Source organism: Euprymna scolopes, chromosome 5 (assembly GCF_053919585.1).
Source record: "Euprymna scolopes isolate OS-2025 chromosome 5, ASM5391958v1, whole genome shotgun sequence".
Classification (NCBI taxonomy): Eukaryota; Metazoa; Mollusca; class Cephalopoda; order Sepiida; family Sepiolidae; genus Euprymna; species Euprymna scolopes.
The window spans coordinates 168,221,845-168,231,495 of NC_136486.1; the positions used below are offsets into that span (position 1 = coordinate 168,221,845).

The 9,651-nt window shown below is 31.5% G+C and overlaps 1 protein-coding gene across 4 annotated transcripts in view; it reads left to right on the top strand.

Moving 5' to 3' along the window:
* LOC145277035 (peroxisomal leader peptide-processing protease-like) overlaps positions 1 to 9,163 on the top strand; it is a 214,181-nt gene extending 205,018 nt beyond the window's left edge. For all 4 annotated transcript variants that reach the window (XM_080128662.1, XM_080128663.1, XM_080128661.1 and 1 more), the window contains exons 8-10: positions 1,933 to 2,018; positions 7,160 to 7,234; positions 9,033 to 9,163. In XM_080128662.1, coding sequence (XP_079984788.1) covers positions 1,933 to 2,018; positions 7,160 to 7,234; positions 9,033 to 9,061 — 190 coding nt within the window. In that variant the 3' untranslated portion in view covers positions 9,062 to 9,163. The remainder of the gene's footprint in view (positions 1 to 1,932; positions 2,019 to 7,159; positions 7,235 to 9,032) is intronic.
* Positions 9,164 to 9,651: the final 488 nt, after the last annotated feature.

Here is a 9,651-nt window from a genome sequence, read left to right on the forward strand (position 1 = left end):
TTTTATTATTTTGCAAAAAAAAAAAAAAAAAGAATAAAATCACTTCTGAAAGATGAAAGGAAGAATAACATCTGTAAAAAAAAAAAAAAAAAAAAAAAAAAAAATCAAATAAATAAATGTGCCACCCTCCTGCACAAAAATATAACCAACATTTAAAGAGTTGCATGGCTGGCGATTAATGATGATCAGCCTTACAACAACAAAAAAAAAGGAAATATAGGCAAAAAAAAAAAAAAAAAAAAAAAAAAGAAAAGAAAAAAGAAAAGTTTTTGTACCAAAGGTAAAAAAGGTAATCCGCAACAGGGTAGGTATTTCAAATAATTATTGTTGTTGATAAAAAAGGATTTCATTTCATTTCCTTTCATTTTATATGACCCTTGTTGTTATAAAATATTATAAAATATCTTGTCACAAAATATAAAATATTACTTTTATATACAGGTTGATCCGAAAGTAACTCCCTATTCTAAAATAACTATAATTTATTCAAATGCTGCAATATGTTTCTCAATTTTTGTGTGTATGTTACTTAATGTGTTGTAATTAAATCTATGATTTTGTTTTCTTTTCAGATCTGTTATATGAATTTGGTTTTTAATCTTGCAGGGAGAATACGTGAAGTTATTAGATCCATCTTGCAAGAGTTTCTTGTGAAATCAGTTGTTGCGGTTCATAGTCGACTTGAAAAACTGGTGGCAAATGGTGGTGGCCATATTGATTTTTAACTAAAAGTACTTTTTATCTCATAATAATTGGAGAACTTATACTTCAAAAATATATTATAGTTATTTTAGAATAGGGAGTTACTTTCGGATCACTAATGCTCTGTCAATTTTTGGTCTACAAACTTGAAACTTGACATATAGGGGATTTGGACATGTGGAACAAATTTGATTTGATTTTTATCAGTAAAAATTGCTAAGTGAACAAAATTTAAAAAAAAAGAAAGGGAAATAACTTTGCAGGCATAAACCAACTGTGTTATTTCTATGCATGCACAAATATACATTTATATCTTTTGAAAAAAGTTTTAAAAATGTTTTGTATTGTATAGATTTAGGTCAGATGGTAACAAATAAAACTGCCGAGCTATGAGTTTGGGTTTTGATTCTAGCTGATGGCGGCCAAGTTACATTTTTTTTTAAAAACTTTTGAAATCACTTCTATATATATATTTACAATATAGTAAGGGTACAATATAATATAAAAGGGTACAATATAATAATAAATACGAAATCTACATAAATTAAAATAACATGTTTAAGCATATTTTATGACTGGACAATGTCGGGTGGCCTTCTAATTATAAAATATTATAGAAGTTTGTCTTATAGTCCATGTGAAGCTTGGCTCCTACAAATCTGCCTGGATTATGTAAACTTAATGTAATGTGAACAAATATTTTGCTGCATAAATCTCTACTTAAGATGCCCCTACATTAACTTCACTAACCTATTTGGCCCCTAATTCAAAGTTGCCCTTATATCCCAGTGGCAATATGCTTTGTTGAAGGTGAACCAAAGTAAAAACAAAAAAACAAAAAAAGAACTTTGTTCAATTTAAAAAAATAATTTAGCAAAAAAATCGTCGTTTTGACCAACAATCATTGTTTTACCACATTTTGTATTTGAGTCAATTTCAAACGATTAACATTTAATTTGTTTGCTTTAATGGTGTCGTCTGTCAAAAACAAATGAAAGAAAAAGATTAAAAGTAACATGGCCTGTCATTGAAATTGTTTGTGTCAACATGCAGAATTTAAAACATAATGTGGACAAATATCTTGTTTTAGAACACCCAACCAAGATTTCCCCTATAAATCTGGACCCTATCATAGTAGCCCATGACGCTTTGGGGACCAATATGCCTTGTTTTTGGTGAACAAAAAGGTAAAAAAATATATAACAAAAAGATTTTTTTTTTTAATTTCAGAATGTTAAATGAGAATCCACATGTCAGCCTTTCAATTCCGATGGAAATTGTGATGCCAATTCTCCAAGAATATCTCCAAACTAAGAGTAAGTTTTTCACGCAGACAAAAATAAAACTTGTTTTCTTTCTTTGAAATCAGTTTTCTGTCTTACATTTTGTTTTGCTTTCATTGTTCATCCCCTTCATTTTTGTCTTTGCTTTATTTTTTTCAAACAAATGATTTTTATTACAATTTTAATATTTTGAGACGAGGGATGAGTGTTCATGTTATTTGGATTAATTGAACTATTGTTCTCATCTTAAGTGTCATTTGCACAATGTTTCAATCGATATAACCTCCAACCTTTTTCAGGCGACATACATATCCCTGACAAACCCACTTAGCAGCAAAATCTTACACCTTCACTATTGAGATCGCTAAATGCCAGAAAGCTTTCTATTCTAATAGTTTCTTTGAATAGCTAAACTTTGTAAGTTCCTTCCTGTTACCTGCTTCTCTGGCTGTACTGATATGCAGAAGTTTAAATGTAACGTAAACCAACATCTTGTTAATCTTTCCTAGGCATAGTCCAAATAGTAACTCCTTATGTCCAAGTGGCTATATGCCTTGTTAGGAGTGAACATGAAAAAAAAAAAGAAAAAAAAAAGGTGTATAAGTCATCATGCGAAACCTTGGAAATGTAAAGTTAACCCCTTTTTTCCTTTGCCAAACATGCCAACTTATACACCTGAAGAAGGTCGGAGGTTACATCGACCGAAACGTTGTGCAGATAACACTCCAAATGCAAACAATTGTTTGATTAATTAAAAAAATACAAAATATTTTAATTTGTTTGATTTTTATTATTTGGATTACAATTCAAGCAAATTTGGTCGTTATTAAGCTACAAAGTTATTGACCAGTGTTGAATAGTTTATCAGCCATGTGTACGCAGTGTGATGAGGCATGGAAGTAAAACCTGGCCAGTGAAGGTTGAGGACATGCATTGCATGGAGAGAAATGATATGAGAATGATATGATGGATGTATAATGTGAGTCTTAGTTCTGATGACTTCTGAGGAAAATTAAATCTGAACAAATGTGTGCAGAACAGGAGATGATTAGTTGATACAGAACAATTGAGATAGCAGGTTCAGTTGACAGAGGAAGGCTAAGGAAGTGGTAAGGGTGAACTGGAAACAAACAGTAGCCTTTGATGGTATGGTCACGTCGAAAGAATGGATGAACGATTAGGGTTAGTAGATGTAGAACAGGTTAGTTAGACAGTTGGAAAGCCAAGAAAGACATGGATGGAAGTGATCAAAATAAACCCGCGAAAAAGAAAGATAAATAAGGACCTGGTCAGAGCTAAGTTACTAAATTAATTCCTTAAAGCCATCCAACACATGCCAGCATGTAAAACGGATGTTGAACTGATGATGATGAACTTTAATTTTACAGTGCATGGCGTTAAATTTGCCCCAACTTAAATTTCATTAAATTTCCAATCTTTAGAAAATTGATCTGATGTTGGTACTTCTGCAGTTTAAATCCCGTTTTTCTGTGAGCCTTGCTTGACAACGCCCAGCGGATGACGAAAACCGTTGGATTATACCGAGTGAGCAAAAAGAGATGCAAACGAGCAGACGGCAAAAACTTGGAAGAAGAAAAAAAATGGAAAGACCTAACCCAGCATGAGTATGACCCCCCCCCCAACCTCCCCATGTTAAGAATAACTTTTGGAATAAACACCCCCAACATCGAAAGTCGTTCTTAACATGGAAAGGTTGGGAGTGTTTATACTACGCTGGGTTAGGTCATAAAAAAATACCTTTTAAAAGGTCGTTTAAATGTAGTAGGCCAAAAAAAAGAGTAGATTTTCATTTTTTTTTTAGGGTTAAACAACACTGGGTTTTGTCGTAAAAAATATACCAAACTAACTTTCCTTACACAAAACGAAAAAATATATTTGTTAATTAATTCAAAGAAACAAAACTTTTATTACAAAAAACAATTGTCATTAAAAAAAAGTAAATAAAACAGTAAAATTTATGAATTTATTACGGTAGGTTGTTTGTTTTCTTTTTTGTTCACTTTTTTTTTTTTTTTATTGATTTCTGTTCACTCGATCTAATCCAGTGGTTTTCGTCATTCGCTAGACGATGCCAAGAGAGACTCATGGAAAAACGGAATTTAAACTGCAGTCAATGTAATACTACTTATCATTAAAGATTATTATATATACATATAAAACTGAGAATCTGTGTGTGAGGGTACTTTTCAACCTATATACTCAACAAATTTTTGATCTACAGACTTGAAATTTGGTATATAGGGTATTCAGACACATGGAAAAAATTTGAAATCGGCTTTCATCTGGAAAAAAGAGCTATTAAGGGGTAAAAATTGAAAAATTGGTATGTTGGGGGGTCATTGGATTGTTATCTGTTAGTCAACTATTTCACGAATGCACATGCGTGACTCGTTCACATGACAGATTACTTATGTTAAAAATAAATAGGTTTTAAAACACTTCTTAAAGATCGTGTCAGGCTGGTCTAATGGTTATCGTACTTGATTATCTTTAGGTTTTGGTTTCGATCTCAGCTTGATTATTTTTTTTTTTTACTTACAAGAAGTGAAATATTCAATAAAAACAATACTCACATGCACGCGTCTCAGTTTCTTTTTGTTTTTGTTTTTTTATACATCACTTTTTATTTTATTTTAAAGAAATAATTTTGCACTAATTAAAATGAAATATTTGTGCATATTTTGTGACCAGGCAATACTAGGCGGCCTGCTAGTATGTATGTATATATATATATATATATATATATATATATATATATATATATATATATTAATGTCATCTTATCCATTATCTATAATGAATGGTTCTCATATAGTAATCAATTCTATATCAGGTTGACTTAGATGGTGATCGTCGCCCAGCATTTGCCCGACTCTTTTGCTCATCTTAGACTTCATCTCACTTCTCTGTCGATAACTTTTACTTTGTCCCATAAGGATTTTTCTTTTCCTTCCATATGTGGTCAGATATTTTGTGAAAATAACACTCCAGATGACGACAGGAATCGGAGTTATCCAAAGAATATGAATCATCAATCCTCATCTTAAAAATTCAGAACACAGATTATCAAGACCTGCTCTATAGTTATTTTCATGGCAAGTGCTTGTCTGAGATCTAATCTATGGTCCCCTCTTGCCAAACTTTCACAAGAAAACACTCGACTAGCTACAACCATTATGAACAATTTTTTTCCACTCTCTATCTGTACCTAAATCTAAACACAAATTCCATGAACAAAGTTTCTTTCCTAGAACTGGCCACATGTAGAACACTGTTCCATTAGCTTACTTCCTTACCGATTACAATATGGTAGCCTTCAAGTCTAATGTAAGCAAGTTCTTGTTAAGCTGTCCCCTTAAATAATACAAATTTGACTCAATCTACACTATTAACGATTACTAAACTATCACTTTACATTCATTAACCTTTACCCACAAGTGACCATCAGGCCTTGATAAGATGTGATTCGCTTGTTAAAAAAACAAAAAAAACACCCAAAGTCCACAAAAATATCTGCCATGTTGTCCAACTCATTATTATTTGTTCTCGCATAATATTGTATGCAAGATTTTCAGCATAACTATGGATGCTTTCTTTTTGATACGGTTAAATAAGTGTAAAAATCAAATTCCTTAATGAAATCTTTGATCGTTTTCTTTTATAATGGAGAGGGAAAGTGATGGTGGTTTCATGGTTTGCAAAACAGACTCACAACCTGGATGTGCCGCAGTTCGAATCTAGTTCGTTCCACAGAAACAGTTTTACTTAGGATGTTGGCAGCTTTCATGTGGTCCTTCCTCTAAGTACGCATGTATTTCTAGAAAGAATTCTAACTAGAAAGATATTAGAGAAACGAATGCCAACAATAATCATCTAATTCATACAAAACGAATGATACTCAGCAACCAATATAATAACTTTAGCAATAAAAATTGTGTTTCTGAATTTTTGAGATGAGGATTAATAATACTTCATATTATTTGGATTATTGTTTTCATCTTGAGTGTTATTTTCAGAAAGATTGCAGAGTTTAACAAGATACATTTGAAGAAGGCCAGCGGTTACATCGACCAAAACATGAAACTGACACTCAAGATGAGAACAGTAGTCGGAAGAATGCAAATAATATGAATAAAGGATATTATTCTGTATATTTTAGGTTGAAAGAAAATAGAATGAAGTTCCGAAATCATCCAAGGAGATGGTATTATCAGAAATATTGTCAGTTATTAATCTCCCAGTGAGTGTGCTTCAAGGATTAAGCAAGAATCGTGTTTCAAGTATCAGAATAAATACTTCCGAAACACTACCTGGTTTTTTACTTTGAAACCTCACACAATCCGACCTTTTTGGTTTGATAATGAAGTCAGGGAGCTAGTGATAATAAAGTATGCCTTCAGCACTGAGGAGCACATTTAGAAAATTTTGTGTAAAATTTTAAGTTTATAACAAGAGAAACTGAATAAATATTTGTTTCAATTATCATTTCAGACGTTATTAGAAATCAAAAAAAAAAAAATCAAAAACAATATTTTAAAACAAATTATGTTAACTATGTAAGCCATGTATGGCACACGAAAATACAGTCAGCCAATTGGACTCTCCACATTCAACACCTCTATAGACTTTAATCCTTGAGAGATTTTTGCATCTCCGACACAACAAAAATAAACAAAAAGCTTACATAGAAAGTTTGCTAATTAATTTCTTTAAAGTAAATAAATGTTTTGTTTTAAAGAAGAAAAAACTCGTTTTTGGATTTCTTAAATTGCTCATAACATTTCAAACGATATCTCAGAAGTACCAATATTATTTTTTTGTTATAATTTCAGCTTTTAGGAAATCTAAATCAATTAATAAGTATGTAACTTTTATACAGAAATGTTATCAACTGTTTTTATCCAAACTACATGAAGTGTTCTTGTTTTGTAATTCATTAAAGAAAAACCTGGGAAAATTAAATGATTTAAAATAATTCATTTTTTATTCATGTTTTATTTACAAAGTGTAATTTCCTAGTGGAGGTAGGGCTCGTATTATATAATCCGTACAGAGGTCTTTCCCCTCAACACTGAATATATAATACGAGCCCATAGAACAGGTGTTATATCCACTGTTAGTAAAATGACTGGAATCTGATTGGTCTATTTCAGATGTTGACGTTCTGAAAAAACTGTGGTTCCAAAATACTGATTCCAAAAGACTTTGGGAATTAAAATCTTTGCCAGGTAAGCAATGAAGAAAATATCTTTCGAATTTTATGACAAGTTTTGGGGAAAGCAGATCATTAATTTTGGAGAGCTCTGACCTTCAATTTAGGGTTAGGTTTTAAAAGTTAGTTAAAAAAAGATTTTAAAGTAAAAGAGTGTTGAACTTTTAAGTGTGGAAGGAAATATTACAATTATTATTTGACTTTGCCTAATTTTAATGTTCCGAACAATAAATTTCCTTGTAAATTTTAATTTACAGTCTTATATATGGGCATACATATAAAATGAAAATCAATGAAGCGTTGAAAGAATAGAAAGGTTATTAATTACAAAGTACTAACTAAAAACACTAACAGTTTTGTGGATGGAAAATGAAGAAAAATGAAATTTTATAACGAAGCATTTTTATGCTAGAGATAAGAATATAAAAAGTTGTTTTTAGTTATTTTATGTATTTCACTTGCTAAAGAAAGTTGTGTTAGTAGTCACAAGTCAAAATGTTCATAGTGTAAGTAATATATATATATATGTGAGTATGTGGTATTGTGTGTATGTGTGTGTGTTGGTTTACCTTGTTTTGTTAGAGTATGTGAGTGAGTAGTAATTCTTTTCCATTTATCAGACTCTTGGTAGTATCTAGGAATGTGCATGTGAAATGAAAAATGCTTGTATGCGAATCATTGTCCTTTCTGCCTTCTTCAGCCAAAGGCGCAGAGAAAGGCGGTGCTGAGCAGATGTCCTATATTCTTGTTGAAGGGACAGCTCGGCTTAAGAATTCTGGAGAAAACTGGTCTTATAGGATTTTTTTTTTTTTTTTTTTTTTTTGCATTAACTTTTTATTTTTACATAGATGTGTTACTTTTTGAGGTTTGGAACGATTTTTTCTTTGAGTTAGCATGTTCATGAAAAACTTATTTGTTTTTAGCAGAAAGAAATGAAATCCAAACAAAGCTGAGAAAGAGGTTAAGTTATTTGTTTGCTTTTTAGCAATGAATTGCTTCTTAGTTTTATTACAGAAATGCAGAAACATTTCTTGTAAATAATTCATGCTATGTGATTCAGTGGATGTTATTTAACCTGTTGCTGATGATATAATTTTGGGTTCATACCTTTCCCTCAAAATATTGACACATAATTTAAATGCTAGCAAATTTACATTCATAACAATAATTGGTCCACAAACAATAAAGCAGTTTTTTGTGCATATGGAGAATCTGTTCAATGCCAACTTTTGTTGCTGGCTGGACATGTATCTCAAGATATCAAACCTGCTGATAAGGTGCTTCTGTGACCTCCAAAGGTAACATAATCTTTCAAACATTAAACTTATCTCCTTTTTGACAATTGATCAAGTTTGTTGCTTCTTTACAATAGGTGCCTGTGTGTTAGATTCATATTTTTTATTCACATGGCCTTTTATTGTTTTTTTCATTTGGTCAGGTGCATACTTTTGTTAAAATTATTTCTTGGTACACACGGTCTAGATATCCAGAGAGAGAATCAGTTTGTTTTGGTGTTTTTTAGAAATTTATCAGTTATTGTGTAAGCAGTTTCAAACGGTGGTTTCCTTGTAAAATCAACAACAACAACAACACAACAAAAAACGCTGACCATTTGGTATTGGTCATTATGACTGCAATAAGGGAACAAGCAACGTGGTACATGAATTTCGTAATGTTTCATCGTCAATTGATGGACGACTCAAAACATATGAATCTTAATAATAAGAAATTACAATTTGTAGGATATTTGTAAATGTTTATTTAAAAAAAAAAATTATTTAATTTAAAAATCATTTTTATTTTTATATTTTCAGAATCCCGATCATTAACGAGCAAGTTGTAATGGACATTGTTTTTATTCATTCATCATCTCCACAGAAAATTTATTTCAGTCCTATGATGTTTAATAAAGAATTCATAATTGATTTAGCAGTTTTTCTACTCAGCCATTGTTATTCTTATTATCTTATTGCAATGATGAAAAAACATGGTGGGATATGAAGTCTTCTATATATAAAAGGCAAAACGGCCGCGCGCGTTTTTGTATGTTCAGCAAAGGCTTTTTTCGCCGAGGTTCTCGGGGGGGGGGGTTATTATGTTTGAGAACTTTTTATATACTCCCTAGATTATAATATCTACGATTTGCAAACGGACGTCGTCTCTAGATTTATTTTGATCGACTTTTATAAAATTCATGCTATTCTTGCGTGTTTGTGTTTTTCGTATAAAAGCGAAACTAGCTTCCTGGCTTTTCAGCAGGGACATCTAGAAAGCAATTAGCTTTGATCAATGAGGGAGAAACTCCTCATATCAAACAATTGCTATTGATTTGGACCCTCTCTTTTTATGGGGAGCTGGTTTTCCCCAACATCGTGGGGAAACAAATAAATGAAACGGTGGAAAACTGAACTGGCCTTCAGCCAACCTTCATTT